At 37.6% G+C, this 16,754-nt stretch overlaps 2 protein-coding genes across 2 annotated transcripts; one reads left to right on the top strand and one right to left on the bottom strand.

Moving 5' to 3' along the window:
* Nucleotides 1-1,821: 1,821 nt before the first annotated feature.
* Nucleotides 1,822-4,999, top strand: hmox2b (heme oxygenase 2b). Its single transcript, XM_037688383.1, has 6 exons — nucleotides 1,822-1,887; nucleotides 2,915-3,033; nucleotides 3,149-3,266; nucleotides 3,772-4,263; nucleotides 4,556-4,679; nucleotides 4,756-4,999. Exons 2-6 carry the CDS (start codon nucleotides 2,957-2,959, stop codon nucleotides 4,881-4,883), a joined length of 939 nt encoding a protein of 312 aa, XP_037544311.1. The 5' UTR covers nucleotides 1,822-1,887; nucleotides 2,915-2,956; the 3' UTR covers nucleotides 4,884-4,999.
* A 2,189-nt stretch (nucleotides 5,000-7,188) lies between these two features.
* On the bottom strand, nucleotides 7,189-12,278 carry dnaja3a (DnaJ heat shock protein family (Hsp40) member A3a). The gene is made up of 11 exons (XM_037688990.1): nucleotides 12,052-12,278; nucleotides 10,945-11,078; nucleotides 10,776-10,859; nucleotides 10,485-10,691; nucleotides 10,180-10,332; nucleotides 9,959-10,106; nucleotides 9,158-9,222; nucleotides 8,856-8,984; nucleotides 8,650-8,765; nucleotides 8,391-8,488; nucleotides 7,189-7,933 (listed from the first exon to the last, which is right to left on the bottom strand). The coding sequence occupies exons 1-11, from the start codon at nucleotides 12,257-12,259 to the stop codon at nucleotides 7,911-7,913; spliced, it is 1,365 nt and encodes a 454-aa protein (XP_037544918.1). The 5' UTR covers nucleotides 12,260-12,278; the 3' UTR covers nucleotides 7,189-7,910.
* Nucleotides 12,279-16,754: the final 4,476 nt, after the last annotated feature.

Genomic DNA, 16,754 nt, shown 5'->3' with positions numbered 1-16,754 from the left:
ACACAAAAGGATCTGTCAGTGAGGTAAGATCTGAACCAACTGAGGGCTGATCCTGTGACGCCCACCCACTGCTCCAACCTAGCAATGAGGATCTCATGGTCGATGGTGTCAAAGGCGGCTGTGAGGTCCAACAGGACAAGCAGCACAGAATCACTGGTATCTGTGAATCTGAAGATGTCGTTAAAGACCTTCAGCAGGGCAGTTTCAGTGCTGTGGAGAGGTTTAAAGCCAGATTTGAAAAGCTCTAAGATGGCGTGATCCTCCAGGAAGCACTTCAACTGGGACTCGACTATTTTCTCCAGTAGTTTAGAACTCAACATAACTTTGATTATGTGCTGCTGATTATCCATGCTGTTGATCTCATGCTGCTGAATTCATTCATTCATACTCATCCATCCACAAAGACTCATGTTCATGCTGCTGCTGTTCGGTGTATTGTTTTGCCCTATTAGTGTTTAGCGTATCTTAGATCTTTTAGTGTACTGTTGGGTGTTCGTTTAACATATTTTTCAGTTTATATCTTCTTTACTGTTTCTTTTTACATTTTATATTTTTTGCTATTGTTGGATGTAACTGGGACCCTGGGTACAGAATTTCGTTTCACCTCATGTACCACATGTGATGCGAATGACAATAAAGTACCTTGACCTTGAAACAGCAGGCATTAATCAAGTATGCACAGAAACAATTAGAAAAGCTTTAGATGACATCGAACTGTAAATGTTAAAGTAATACAATGTTGTTTCAGAGATAAGACAAAAATCCATCCATCATTACCACTTCTTCTTTTTTTCAGTCACAGAACTGGAGCCCATATCCAACAGTCACTGTGTGAGAGGTGAGGGACACCCTGGACAGGTCACAAGTCCATCTCATAGGGTCAAACGAGACATAGAGTCAAACGAGACAAACAACCATTCACTCTCTCACTCACAGCTAGGGACAATTACCAGTCAACCTAACATGCATGTTTTTGGTCTATGGGAGGAAACAGGAGTACCTGGAGAAAATCCACACATGCATGGAGAGAACATGAAAACTCCACCCAGAAGGGTCCCTGTCCGGGATTCGATCCGGTGACCTCTCTGAGAGACAACAGCTCTACCAACTGCGCCACTGTGCCATCCGATAGACAAACCTATTTTAGTTTATCAATGCAATAAAAAGTTGGGCACTTCATTAAAGTTGATTTATAAGTTTCAGATCCAATAACTCCGTTCTGATTTTATCGTTGAATTTTTGTCTTATTTAATAACCAGTTGTATAACAAAAAAGGTTAAATCATGTAATCTGGACAAGTTTCTTTAAGGGAAATATTTGAGTGACGTGTAAAACACAAAAATGGATTTTACTTCAGAAATTGCTCCATGGATGCATTTAAAAAAAAATAGTTTCTTATTTTTTTGAACATCCTTTGCTTTTTACTCCTTTCACTTGTGCTCAATGAATCAGGATAGGTACAAACATATGTTTGATACAAATTAATTGAAATATAAGCAATATTTTTTCGATTTAACGTTATTTAATGTTGATATATATATATATATATATATATATATATATATATATATATATATATATATATATATATATATAATTGTATTATAACCCTAATGTGTGCCTTTATTTCACAACTTTATTTTAAACATTTTAAGGAAATTGGTGGCAGTAAAACCCATAGATATCATATAATGATATGTTTATATCTATGGTAAAACCTGCACTTTAATAAAAACTACAAAATTACGTTTACACTTCCGGTTAAGTGGTGTCTGACTGTCAGGACCGGGTACAAACAAATATTAGAGTATACTTTATTCCGGCAGACTGTCGCATCCTGGTGGTTAGAGTTTTAAAAAATCGCCCATCACTGTACCGGCAGGAAAGGTTTGTTAACCTTAACAAACTATCATATTGTTACTGTATATTAGACAATTTGAGCTAATTATATGACGATCTAATCGTGACAATCCAGCATTATGTGAAAATTTTAACGAGTTTGTTAGCGTGATGCAAGCTGCGTAGGCTAGCTTTTAGCTTACATAAAAAGTTAGCTGTGGTTGTCAAAAGGATGCTCCTACCAAGTTCACAAGACATTACTGGTATCCGTCGCTTTCGAGAAAATCGTCTTCACATTTTATTTGTTTATTTTTTAGCCAGAATAACTAAAAGTCAGCTTTAGAGGATCAAGTCTTTGTATCTGCTAGTTATTTCTGGGACTTCTGGTAAACACCAGAAGGCCTTTGTTCTATAAACTGTATTTTATTTGGCTGTTTGGACATTTTTAAAAGCGCTTTTATTACTCAGCCAAACTAACCATAATGACCTTTTAGTCAAACACAGTCGTGTGGTCTTAGCTTAAAGGCTTAAGGCAGCTGAATCAGCTGGTGGATGGAGTATTTGATTATCTCGGTGAAAACAATGAGGAGTAGTGGTTTCTGCTGCCTCCTTATGTACAGCATTTATCTGTCTGGTACTTTGAGCTGTTAAAGTTCGAACTAAAGGCTAATATTTGAAATTACTCATGCTGATTGTTTGAATATGCTGCAAGATTGTTGGCAGACACAGTTTAAAACTTGTGGACTGATTGTTGTAATCATAGTTATTTATTGACTAGGCTATCTTCTGCTCTGTACTATTCTTTCTTTGTGTGAGGCATGACATAATAGTCACTGATCATTGAGACTTTGTTTTATTAATATGCCATTTTTGAAATCTCATTGTAAAATAAATGTAGTTTTTTAGGTTTTGGCAAGACTATGCAAGAAATTATCAACGTGAATGTGTTTTCTAAAGTATTCACCATTTCTTTTAAAGGTTTGATATCATTTATGAAGTGTGATGACACTTAAATAAGTTATATATGGTTAAAATGTCACTTTATTGTTACTTTAATGATTTGTTTTAATTCCAGGCTTTATTCAGGAAAAATAAAATCAAATAAAATTCACCACAAATGTCTTCAGAGAAGATGGAGACAAACGTATCCAGTGGTGCGGGGCCTGGATATGAGGAAAAAGAAAACTCTTTATGGTAAATGTTACTGTTGCATTTTATACTAAAATAGGAGCACAAGTTAATAACATTTCAGTGGTTTTGCAAGTTACACAGTAAATTTCCCACTTTTAATACTTGTTTTCATTCCTAGTCCGGAGGACTTGTCTGAGATGCTTGCAGCGGGGACCAAGGAGGTTCATGAAAAGGCTGAAAACACGCAGTTTGTGAAAGATTTCTTGAAGGGACGTATCCGAAAGGAGCTTTTCAAGGTCAGACTGCAGGAAATAACTTCATTATTAAACTTTTATGTTAAAGAAGTTGGTAGATTTTATTACACTTGCAGCAAACAAGAACACTATCTGTTAGGAGAATTGTAAATGGTTCTTGATAGATGAGCCAAGTTGACTCGGACCAGGGCCACAGAAGACCATAGTTTTAGTTTTTTGTTTGGTCATTGGTTAGCGTGACATCTGATTATTCTCCAAACTGAGTGCACCTTCACCCTCATCTGCTGCAGATAAGACTGCTTACAGCTGCCCACCTAAGCTACATATACACTTAAAACAAAGTCCCTTTGACAGACAAATACGATTTGTAAATAAATTTAATGAGTTCATAACTGGAGAAGAGGTCATTTGGGGGGGGACTAGATTGAGACAGTAAAATGTTTGTTGGGATCAGACTGCAAACGACTGATAAGAACAACTTTTCCAGATGTACTTTTAAAAAAGTGCTGTAAATAAAAAAATATTACACTAACTTTTATTTCTCCAGCTTGGTGCTGTGGCGCTTTACTACACATACACTGCCATGGAGGAAGAGATCGAAAGGAACAAGGACCACCCGCACTTTGCCCCTCTGTATTTTCCTGCAGAGCTGCACCGTCATGAAGCCCTGGCTTGTGACCTCGAGTACTTTTATGGTCCTGAATGGAAGAGCCATATCAGCTGCTCTCAAGCCACCCAGCTCTATATGGACCGTATCCATCAGGTGGGCCAGGAGGACCCGGTGCTCCTGGTGGCCCACGCCTACACCCGTTATATGGGTGACCTGTCAGGGGGTCAGGTGCTGAAAAAGGTGGCTCAGAGAGCTCTGAAGCTGCCACCTACAGGAGAGGGTGTGGAGTTCTACAAGTTTGATGGAATCCATAGTGCCAAAGCATTCAAGCAGCTGTACCGGAGTCGGATGAATGAGCTGGACCTGGACATGGAGACAAAGAGGAGGCTGGTGGATGAAGCTGTTAAAGCCTTTCAATTCAACATGGAGGTGAGAGCCAGACAGATGATTTAATTGGTGATTTTATTACGGTATATGCTTCTTTATGTCTGGATCAGCTACAACTTTTCGAGTGGAGGTTTTGTTTATTACTGAAGGCAGGATTCTTCTCTTTAGTATTTTACATTTAAAACCTTTTGCACTTTTCTGAGTTTGTCATGCCTTTTTTTGTATCGTCACTGAATGTTTCACAATATCCCTCCCCGCTTGTGTTAACCCACAGAGGGTTAGGAGAAAATACAAGTGTAAGAATATCTACAGTACTTAATGTTTCTTCTGGCAGGTGTTTGAGGAGTTAGAGGAGATCGGCAAAACAATCCAGGAGGATGTTTTAGATGCTGGCATGTCCGCTCATGGAGAACTGGGTGGCGACATCAGCAAATGTCCCTACTATGCAGCTAAAATGGGTAAACACTGTTCTGTTTTGAAACTTAAATGCTGGCTCTTTCCTTGTTCTCTAAACTTGTCTCTTCTGGATCGTAGCGGCATCAGGTGGAACAGCGTACTTCTGCCAGCTGGCCATGGCTGCTCTCAGACACCCGACAGGACAGGTCCTGTTTGCCACCTGGTTTGCTGCCCTCGCTGGACTGGTTGCCTGGTATCTGATGTGATCCAGCTCTGTCTGTTAGTCTAAAAAAAATGACTTGGAAAGACGACTGGAAACATTTCCATGAACTAACAAAGTCCATGCTCAATAATCCAGGTATACAATCCAACAATTTTCAGTCAGGTCATCTGTCCAGATGACCTGACTGAAAATTGTTGGGTTTCCATGAACTGACCATTTTACTCGAACGTTCAAACCAGACCGGTGCGTTTTGTTACGTTGTTGTGTTTTTAGCTTACGAATTTAAATATGATCTGTAGACCTTTAGGATGCCTACTCTCTTCATAAAGCACCACCTTTATAGTTTTTTTTTTTCCATTTCTCTACCTCCAACACAATATCCTTCCATTCTGTTTTTGAGGTGTAATTAACCATAGTGCCAGTTGACCCTTTCAGTAAATAATGAAGTTTTAATTTTTAAGTGAAAATGGGGAAAATCGATATTCTTTATAATACAGTATTCAGTTGCAATCCTTAATACACAGGAAGAAAAACTATTTTTTTAATGTACTGTAAGCCAAAATTGCACTTGAAGAAGTATCATGTTTGTCAAAGGGTGTTGTAAAGCCCTTACCAGGCAATATAAAACCAATCCTGTTCCTTTTACAGAATTACTATAGAACAGGGGCTTTAGTTAGTTTTAGTCCCATTTTTCGTTGTTTTCAGCAACATTTCTCCTCCGTTTAAATGTCCTCTCATCCTCCACTCAAAAGAAATGCCAGCTGTGGAGTTTCTGCTTTAAAACGACCTTCATCAGACATTATTCCAAATCCCACTGGAATTAGGCTGTTAAACAGCTGCAAATAACTATTAATTCTACCTAGTACACTGTTGCTGTGTGTGTGTGTGTGTGTGTGTGTGGGGGGGGGTGTTAATGTGAAATTACTCAAGGGTTGTGGCAGGTTTAGATTGGATTGACATTTTTGTGGTACATTAGATGAATTAATGGCAAAACAAAAATAAATTGTGCACACAAGGTTTTTGTTGTTCAGGCTGCTATGCCCACATTTACTACATTGACAACCAGGATTTGTATAGAAATGTGTACTCTATTTTTTATTTATTTAAATACATGAAAGTTTCATAATTCATATCAAGCCACACATATATTCAAGAAAGTTACTGTAGATGTGTGTACCGAGACATTGATGCAAACCAAATATTTCTTTTTACAGTGAATGAATGAAACAACCGTTTCTGACAATGAATTGGTTAAAAATCTTCTAGTGCATGTTAACCTTTACTGTTCCTCAGGTTAGGAATTATGGAATAGCTCAGCTATATATAAAAAAAAAAAAAAAAAAGATTGAATTGTACAGTTTGTCCTTTTACTTACCACAGGAGTCCTTGTAAAAACGGTTACTGGCTAATGCAAGCTATGGGTGGACATTTTGTAGTTTATTATTTTTTAATAAGCCACTAGTGTACTGGTCCTTTGCAGTTTAGCTCATTTCTGATTTCTCTTTTTTGGTAAATCATAAAACATCACCCGTACTGTGCAAGAAAGACACTTTAGTTTCCACTTTAGATAAAGTTGGTCATTTACTGAGGCCTGCTGGTTACAGTGCAGTTGCACTTAAGGTTAAAGTATTTTATTTGCCTAGATAAATTTATGGCATCTTTAATTTTTCTTTAGCATTTTATAAACACAAACCGAAAATGTTTTTCTGCCTGATACATTTGCACAATGCATGAACTCACAAATTGATATTGGCATTTTCCGCTTTAGGCATTGGTGTATTTTTGTATTTGAGTTTCTCAGGTTGAACTGGTTGAAGTGCGCACGATGGAATAAAACAGGAACTGCCTGAGATCCTCTCGTAGTTCCATGTTTTGTGTGAAGTATGCGTGAATGGTTGTTTTCCAGGATTGCAGGTTGCTGGGTCATGAATAAAAATATTAGAATAATTTGTGGTGACTTAAGAGTTCTCTAACAGTTTCTTTTGCGCCACGCTATTATTTTGCTTATTGAATTGAAGCGTTGTTTTTGAACAACTAGTGTATTTTTACTGTATTGAAAATTTTTAATTGGTTTTGTGTTGCTAGTAATAAAAGTTTTTCTCTTCACGCCCCAACAGCTGACTCATTTGTACATTTTAGGATCATAATAAAGATTTTTTTGAACACATGCGTCTTTTGTTAGGAAATAAACTATGACTATAAAATACATGTTTTCAGTAAAATAGTATTAAAAACTGCATTTAATTTTTGACTTGACAGCAGCAATGCTAAATTCAGTAGTGTTCCATCGTGTAAATATCAAAATAAAATAAAAATTTAATAAAATGATACAGAATATTGTGTCTGTTGTTCCAAAAGCAATAAAAAAAACAAATAAAACTTGAGTACGTGTGTCGCTTCTGCAAATGGCAGAACAGCTTGTTCTCCAGGCCATAACTTTATTAGAGCTGTATGCTATATTGCTTCTATGATACATGGATGAACGTTCACAACAGTTGATGTACAAATGTGATTAAAAATAATTAAACAGGGAATTTATTGTAAAGTCAGTGGTCACATTTCAGCCTGATCTACACCTTCATCCTCCATAATTGAGTGGAGACCAAGCGTTCTCATGTAGTCTGTCAATATTTAACTTATATCACCACAAGGGACAGAATTTACAAGAAACATTTTCGCCTGAATACGACAGCCACATATGGGACAGACTTAACAGGATTTAATCCTAAATAATTTTTAATTTATATCTGTAGTCTCATTCAGTACAATAATTTCTCATTTATAAATGCTGCTATAACCTTTCTTTATGCTGAGGCCACAAACGGATCCATCTTACACCAAGTGCGTTTCAAGTCTTCGCTGTCACACTGGCCTCCATGTACATTTGATAAAACTGACATCTGTAGATCCACTTTGAGAGAGAGGCAGAGCAGGAAATTCTTTGAAACAAGGTTTGATCGAAAGGTCTGTAACAGTCCATTCAGAAGAACCATCCAGGACTGACCAATAATGAATGTTACTCATTCCTCTGTCTCTACGATGGTGCTGTCCTTGACGTTTTGAGGAGGCCTCAGTTTGAGAAAGATCTTTTACCTAAAAGGAAACAAAAACAACTAAGAACTACTAAACTGATGAAGATTATGAAAATAAAGAGAAAATGTCCAATTGGCTGGTATGTAATTTACAAAACAGATGAGTTGAAGAGTGGTGCCATAGAGCTTCATAAGTTTTCAAACAGGGAAGTTAAACCAACAATTGGGGAAAAATAATTCTCTGCGGTTAATGGATGTTAGAAAAGAATAATTTGGAGAGGTTTCCTGCTTTTCTTTGCTTCAAACTGCATACCAATACTGCCCCCAATTGATCAGACATTAGCACTTCATCTAAAAACAACATTCCTTGAAAGAAAACTTCATTCACTTCAGTTCAAGGATACTTTACATCGATCTACTGAACATCAGAACCTCACATTCCCACGTTCAGAAGATTAGAGATAATAACAAGATGCTTTGAGTAGCTATGGGGGGACAACACATTATATTTTAAATACCTGTGCTGGTGTTAGTGACACCGTTCACTGTTCCCTCCACGCTCGTCTCATCCTCAGCAAAACTCATTATAAGAGTTTTCTGTCTGTCTGTCAAAACCCTGCATAAAAATAAAAAAAAGAACAGTTTATTTTTAGTTTCATTATGCAAAAAAGCTTAAATCCTCACCTGGATAAAATCATGGCACATTAATGTATTTAATTTATAAAGTTTTCTGTCTGGTAATAGATTGTCTTTAAATAAATAGTTTTGGATTCTTACTTTGGTATTTTTACTTTTATGTGGACATAGTGATCACCAAAGCCATAGCCACCGACGTGAGCAATTCCTTTTCCTGCCAACCGGATCCTCTGATCCATCTGAATTCCTGCAGGAATCTAAAAAAAAAAAAGTTTATTCATAACCTGTATATCACTGGAATCCTCTCCTAGAACACGAGTGACTGAAGTGCCTGCATCTTAACTTACTGACAAATTGAGTGTTTCATAAAGTCCCTGTGTTCTGGCTGAACCACCCAGAATGGCTTGAGCCACAGAGACATAAAGATCAGAGTGAACGTCTGCACCGTCCCTCCTGAACACAGAGCTCTTTTGGACCTGGACAACGACAAACGGCACAGACAAGTTACAATTTCAGAAAGAAATGCACCATATACCGTGTTAGTCAATACATCAGTGACACTTGTCACAGTTTAATGTTGAAAATAAATAATGCACACAAGATTATTTATATCTGCCAAGACTTTGTCAGATTTGCAGTGGACACAAACCCGAAATGTGATGAAGATCTCCTTCTTTCCAACAGGCATTCTGACGGTCTGACCATCCTCCACTCCTAAAAGACAAACAATAGTTTAAAACTTTTATACATTGAATGTGTGAATTTATTGCCTAGACTGGCATCAGCACACACGTACAATACGATTCCTGCCAAAAAACAAATTAATGCGACTTTTGCGATTTACAAGGCTGAGGCATCTCTTTATTCGAGAAAATAAAAAACAGTAAATCTAACAAACCTTGTAAGGTTACATTAAATCCTTGAAAAGTTAAAACTAGTTTTATTAAAGCCAACAAATGGTTGATGAAGAGCTTACATTTGTGTATAAAATCTAGCCCCATGGCTCATCTTACTACAGAATGTCTGTAGTTTGAAAAACTCTTTTACGGACTTTGGTTAAAATGTACGATTATAAAGCAATAAAGGAAACAAAATCAAAACATGCACAATAACGAATAAGTGAAGAGGTAACAAGTGAGTCTTACATGCTTACAAACTCCAGAAATAATAAGCAATTTAATTACTTTAACTTAAATCTACAGTTGCAGTGGTTGGGATTTTATAAAATATTGCAGAGAATATAAACAAGAAGTAATTATTTCAGAATCTGAACCATTAGTACATCTATACCTAAAAACTGTGTACTTCATAAGTATAAGGTCCTACAATACAAAACTTCCAGCTTGTAGCAATATTAGTAAACTTCATGTTGCACAATATTAAAAAGGAAAACATATTTAAATATTTACAGTTAACAAAAATACTTTGCTGAACAGGTAGTTTGACTGACCTGCAGGCACAGGAACCATCACAGTCTTCTTCTGCTTGGTTTGTCCAGTACCTCGGCAAGACTGACAGGGGGTAGAGATGACTGTACCTTTCCCACCGCAGCGGCGACACGTGGAGCGCATCACAAACGGGCCCGTATTTATTGTTTCCTTATAGGTAGAAAAACATATTTAGAAATACACAAATACACTTTGAAAACATACAACATGTTGGAGCTCTTACCATGCCAGAGCCATTGCAGTGGTTGCAGTGCTGGACCTTAGTGCCTGGCTCATGTCCTTTACCATCGCAGCGTTGGCACGGTGAATCTATGTTTAGCGAAATCTCTTTGTTGACTCCCTTTGCTGCTTGAGTGAATGTCAGCTCCATCATGTACTGCACAAAACACAGAAGCAGCCAGAGAATAATCACTCAGGATATGTGTAAAAAAAACAAAAACAAAAAAAAAAACCCAGCTGAGCTCTGAGTTAAAAAAAAAAAAAAGATGTTGCTTGGCTTTACTTTAACATTCAAGACAGTTTACTAACTTCATGTGGCTGATCAAATATTGTGTTGTAATCTCCAAAGCCGCGCCCTCCTGAAAATTCTCCAAAGATTTTGCGGAAAAGCTCCTCTGGATCCACATGGCTGGTATGGCTACCCCAGTAGTGCTGCCCTCCTTCTGCATGACCAGCACCGAAGCCTGCTGAGCCATATGTGTCATACTGCTTTCTCTTCGATTCATCACCAAGAACCTGCAGCGACCAAAATGCAAAACTTATATAAATAAAAAATACACAATTTGTGTGCAAGGAAGCTTTAACAAAAACAAGTCAAACCTCATAAGCTTCAGCCAGCTGAGCAAATTTTTCCTTAGCTTGTGGGTCATCTTTGTTGGTGTCAGGATGGTACTTTTTGGCCATCTACGGGAAAATGAAAAAACTGTCAACTACTGAGAAGCAAGTTCAGCTAAAACTGGTGCTAAATGTCTGTCAGGCAGGAACAGACCTGATAATAAGCTTTCTTGATCTCTTTCTGGGTTGCTGTGCGAGGTACCCCAAGAATGTGGTAGAAGTCCTGCTTGCTGTTGGATGATGCACTTGTGTGGAAAGATGTGCAGAATGCATGGAGTGATTTGAGGCCTGAAAGGTGTCCAGCAAACAAGTAACAAGGTAAGAAGAAGTAGTAGTAAGTAGTAATTATTAGTGCCATAATGCTGCATTTAACAGATGTTTCATTGTCTGGAGTTTTGTCAGGTAAAGGTATATTACTTTAATATTACTGTCATTAGTTTTAACACCAAAGGTCAAAGTCTGCTTTTCCTCTGTGATATAAAACACACACAAAGAAATCTGTAAAATGTTAGTGTCAGAATGTGTCATTTAAAAAAGAAAAGGTACTGTACTGAGTACACATCTCAGGTTATCCCTAAATTTTTTCATTATACTTTGAAGCAATGGTTCTGTCTTTAAATAGTTTTTTAATGCTTTCTGGAGGTCTTTTAAAAAATCTTTCATTGGAACTTGGCTGCTTTTTTTTTTTTTACTAAGTTTGTGTGGATTTAACTTGTTTGTGTCTTTGTTTCAAAATTAATAAGAAATCAAGGAAAGCCTTGGAAACAAAATATAAAGAAATAAAACTTGTTACAGTACTGTAATCAGTTAGGACGATTCGCAATAAATGGCCCCTATTTACAAATAATTGCTTAATAATAACGCATTATTTAGATGTAGAAAACATATAGCTGTAACACAGCAACTTAATTCATGTATATATTATGAAAACTGTTTTATAAAATTTATTATTTTTAGAGATCATGACTAAACCCTGAATACTTACTATTATGAAATCAATAAACACGTGCAAAAAGCCAAACTACAGCACCACTTTCAAACGTCAAATTTGATTACAAAATTGCTAAAAACCGAATTCATAACATTTTGACAACTTTCCTTAACTTTACTCAAGTAAAAGCCTACAAACTTGTTTTGTAGTCCCAACTCTCTTAGACGATATTCGCTCACTTTCTGCGTCATTTGAGTAAAGGAAAAGCAGCAAATGTAGCCTAGCCTAGCCTAGCCTAGCTTAGCATAGCCTGGCTGATACACCACTCACCTGACAACCCTCTCAATGTCAACGCTTTCCCTTCTCCGCCGCACACCAGGCTCCCTCCATACCATAGTTTTCCCACTCCGATTGTAGAAAAACGGCAGACCCCGACATGGCCAGAAGACAGAAATGAACCGGCAGCCCTTCGAGGTCCAGAAGACACCACGACTGTAATCCAACGTGAGGAGCAGCGGACAACCACGGACGCCATCATTCCTACGATTCCACCGGGTTAGGACACACTGCGCATGCATGGAACAGAGTGGGCGTCATTTTACATCATAAAATAATTTGAAAGATTTTTATTTTTTATTTAAGTCTATTTCTTGTGTTTAATTATTTTTATACTCCACATATCATGAAATTAAAACTAAAACAAACAAAATAATATTCAAATACCGGCTCGGCTGACAAGTAATGCGAATGATTTATTATCCGGGGTTGCACGTGATGAAGTATAGTACAGGACAATATAGTTTCCGCCCAATTGGGTTACTCGGTTGCGTAAAGCGAACGAACACCGCGCGGAAAAATCTAAAGCTGTCAGCTGCAGTGGGAACACAGTGCAGTACTACCAACCAGCTCAACAGACACCCGGAAGGCACGAAAGTCAATTTGAGAGGGGAACATGAATCGTTTTAAGACCTCCAAATTCAAAAACACCACTCCGAAAATCGCCAAGAAAGATGTAAGTAGAGTACAAGTTTCTGGGTCCAAAAAAAGCTCATTTTAGCTATAAGTAGCACAAAGCTACTTTGGGAACCGCCTGTCTGTGTCTGCTGCTTGCAAGGGATGTTGAACTTCCTGCATCTGGAAACCTAAATAAAAGAGACGGGACAAAAACATGAATTCTCGTGATATCGTTGCCATTTAGGGGGAAAAAAGACCTGCCAGGTGGTTACTAGGACCCGATTAGGTGTTGCATTGACACCCACTATTACAGTAATATAACTATTGTTTGATTTTTGTCGTTGCTTGTGGTTTAATTTGAGATTGACTAGGGTTTGCAGGAATTTTCTGCATCTATCTAAGGAAAGGCTTGGCATTTAGAATGGTAGATGTCATTAGTAATATTGCTGGGATGGATTTTCTGATTGTTGCCATGGATTTCAAGAGTCAACATGTCTGGACCAGACCTTTCTTTAAAGCTATTAGTTCCAAGTTCAATTGCCTGCATGTCCTATTTATGATATAACTCCTGTTTTCACTGAAACAGTTAAATTCCTGGCATGCTCGGAGACAGTGTGTGGATGGTCTAGGAATCTCTCCAGTCTCTGCACAGACAGCAGGTGGTGCTTTGCTCCTGTCAATGTTAAACTAGCACTTCATGTGGGCACACTGCTGCAGTCATGTGCCATCTTTTCAAACACTGTGCACGAGTGGAAATAGAACAAGGGATTCAGTGAGTGTTGAGGTAGGCAAAAGCGAATGGAGAGACACGAAAGTAAAGCAAAGACGGCAGAGCATTGTTGTTCTCGGATAATCCTGGAATGCCTGATTGAATATTTAAGGAAGCTGCATCAAAATTAATAGATTTAGCTTCCATTTGACAGATACAGAGCTGTTTTTGTTTGTATCAGGACATAATAAAAATACTGGTTTGTGCAATGTTCTATAAAAAATAAATGCAACCTCAGATGAGCAGTAAAGGATAATTTATTACACCATGACATTTTTATGTAACAAAAATGCAGTCAAAATCAGTGTTTGAATAACCGATAGTGATTTATAATTCAATCAAAATCTGAAGTAATAGGTTTAGTAGATCTGTGTGCCATTATTGTGTTATTTTACCCAATGTGCCCCCAGCTTCAGCTTTTAGAGTCATGTTTGACTCAAAAATAGTTGCTTGTGATTGAATCAATTATTTTAAGGTGGCCAAGTCCTGTGGCTGCAAAACAAGCCCACATCATTAATCCTCCACCATCGTGCTTCACAGCTGATGTGAAGACTTTGTGCTCTTGTGCTGTGTTTTTTGTTTGCAAAATATGTTGTTGCACATAATCAAACATCTCCACTTTGACCTCATCTGCAAAACTGACTTTGTTCCAGGATTTTTTTTTTTTTTTTTTGGTTTGTTCAGATGCAACTTTACAAACCAACACTCAGTCATGCTGCCTGTTTTAGTTTTATTAGTTTAGTTTATTTGTTCAAAAATTAACATTTCTTTTGTCAATCCTTTCTCACCATAATTGTAAGTTTTTATTTAACTTTTTACATTTTTTGCAACAAACCAGCAAACTATTAAACATCTGGAGAGATGCTCACACTTGCTGAGCACCTGACTGCTCCCATATTTAGTTTGGAAAGGTCGTTTATTTTTATTTTAATGCTCTGCATCTGCATTTTGTCCCAGATTCTTTAAAAATATAAATACAATAAGATGAAAAATGTTTAGGATTTTTACAAATTTACTACAACCTTGCTTTTTTTCTTGACAAAACAGCTGTAGACTATGTAGTCCTGTTTAAATATGCATGCCCTTCTGTGTTAAGACTGTTTGGAAATGGACAGCTGCACAAAACAAAGCGTGACTGCGTTAGTCTGGAGCAAAGCTGTCTGAGTTCTGAAATGCCGTCTGAAAGCACACAGTTCTGCTGCTTTTAGTTTTCTAAGGAGCAGCTCAGCGGAGCGTGTTGCACACATGCTCGTGCTGCACTTGCCGTTTTTATGTTATGTAAGAAGTTTAAAAGTTCTCAGTGGGAGCAATGCCACTTCCTCAGCTCTTTGCTTATTCCGAAGCACTGACGTGTGTGCGCCCTCAAACAGATCCTTCCTGTTTATTACAGAGTTCACTTTATTTGTCATGACTGTTGAAACAACTTTCATTATTACCATGTATTCTTCACTTTTTGTGTCCTCGTTCTCTATGCTCATGTTCTCCTTGTCTTTAAATGCAGGAATGGATCAGCAACGTTCACGCTGGCTCCTTTTCCTGCCAGGGGAGCCACATCAAAGCAAGCTCCAAGCTGGTGGCTTTCAACACCGATCAGGCTGGTATGGCAGTAAAAATCTGGTTAAACAGTCATTTTAACTTTGGGTAGTAAATAGATGCGTTTGTTGTTTATGCTTTTAGTCTCTTTAGTTAATTCAGATCAGACTTTGGTAATCGGTCTGATCAATTTGTTCATATTTCTTAAAATTCAAGTGGAGATTTCCCAAGACTTTGTAGTCACTCCGGTCTCAGTTAGATTTTGAAAGTGTGATTTATGAAAATCTTCAGAGTATTCCATGTGTCTGCAGGTGGAGGTTTGTTGGGCCTGACTTCAATCACACCTGGCTCAAATGACCAGTGGACAGTCACTCAGATTTCCTGCCATTCTGGTTGGTCTTCTTCACCCTTTTTTTCAAACCTGTTTTGAGGCTGTTTGACTAGTGTAGCTTCAGGTTTTATTGCCATTTTTAATGCGATGAATAGAAATGTTAAGTTATGCCCTAACCATTTGATGAGCAGCTTACAATAAGGAATTTAGATGTTAAACATGCCCAGTAGGATGTGCTGTTAGCTGAAATTTGCTTAAAAAAAAAAGCACCAAACTGAGTTGTTAAAGCTTAAAGTTTAGAACTTTAGAGCACTTTCTAAAAAAGTTAAATCTGGTCCTCTGGACATTCAAAAAAAACAAAACAAAGCAAATCAACAAAAAAATTGGTTGTCAGCAGCAAAACTGGTTGATCCACCCTGAGACGGTGCTATTTAAGAGACTGAGCTGAATACAGCTCCTCAGACTGAGGAAGTCTCTCGGATGAGAGACGAAACGTTTCTACATTTTTTTGTTGATTTGCTTTGTTTTTTTTTTTTTGAATGTCCAGAGGACCAGATTTAACTTTTTTAGATTTTTCTACCTGGATTATTGAGCATGCATCAGGATATTTAGAGCACTTTGTTCTAGTCTGCTGATAATGAGCGAGAACTGCAGATGGTTCCTGGCTAATATAGTTAAACCAGACAGCTGTGAAGCTGAGAAGGTGATCGGCTGCAGCCTTCCATCCCTCCACGACCTGTACGTCTCCAGGACTGTGAGGCGAGCAGGTCGGATCACAGCTCACCCTGCACACGGACTGTTTGAACCACTCCCCTCAGGCAGGAGGCTTCGGTCCATTCGGACCAGAACCTCCCGCCATAAGAACAGTTTCTTCCCCTCTGCTGTTGGACTCCTGAACACTCATAATGCTACCTCATAATTTCTGCTTTGGTCACATTACATCTGTATTATAATTGAATACCCCATCTGTACTGTTTTCTAAGCTTTTTTATTGTTTTCTATTGTATGGGTGTACACATGTTTATGTTATGTTTTTAATTTTACTTTATTTGTGGGTGTACACAGGTCTTATGTCTTATGTAATGTTCTCATTTTTACTTCATTTTTACTTTATTTTTACTTTATTTTACTTTATTACTATTCGCACCTTATGTCGAAGCAAATTCCTAGTTTGTGAACCTCGTTCATTGACATAGCAATAATAAACTGATTCTGATTCTGATTCTGTGACTGACCTACATCTGATTTTTGACTTCTAAAATGTTCATTTCTCTCTATCAGATCTGGTGACTGATATGGACTTTTCTCCTTTTGATGAGAGTCTTCTAGCAACGTGCTCTGCAGATGAAAAGGTAATTAATATAATGTCCCACTTTCTGCCTGATATATATGTGTATATATATATATATATATGTGTATATATATATATATATATATATATATATA

The sequence above is a fragment of the Nematolebias whitei genome, chromosome 15 (assembly GCF_014905685.2).
Source record: "Nematolebias whitei isolate Nwh7 chromosome 15, NemWhi1, whole genome shotgun sequence".
Classification (NCBI taxonomy): domain Eukaryota; kingdom Metazoa; phylum Chordata; class Actinopteri; order Cyprinodontiformes; family Rivulidae; genus Nematolebias; species Nematolebias whitei.
This window is presented reverse-complemented; position numbering and strand designations above follow the sequence as displayed.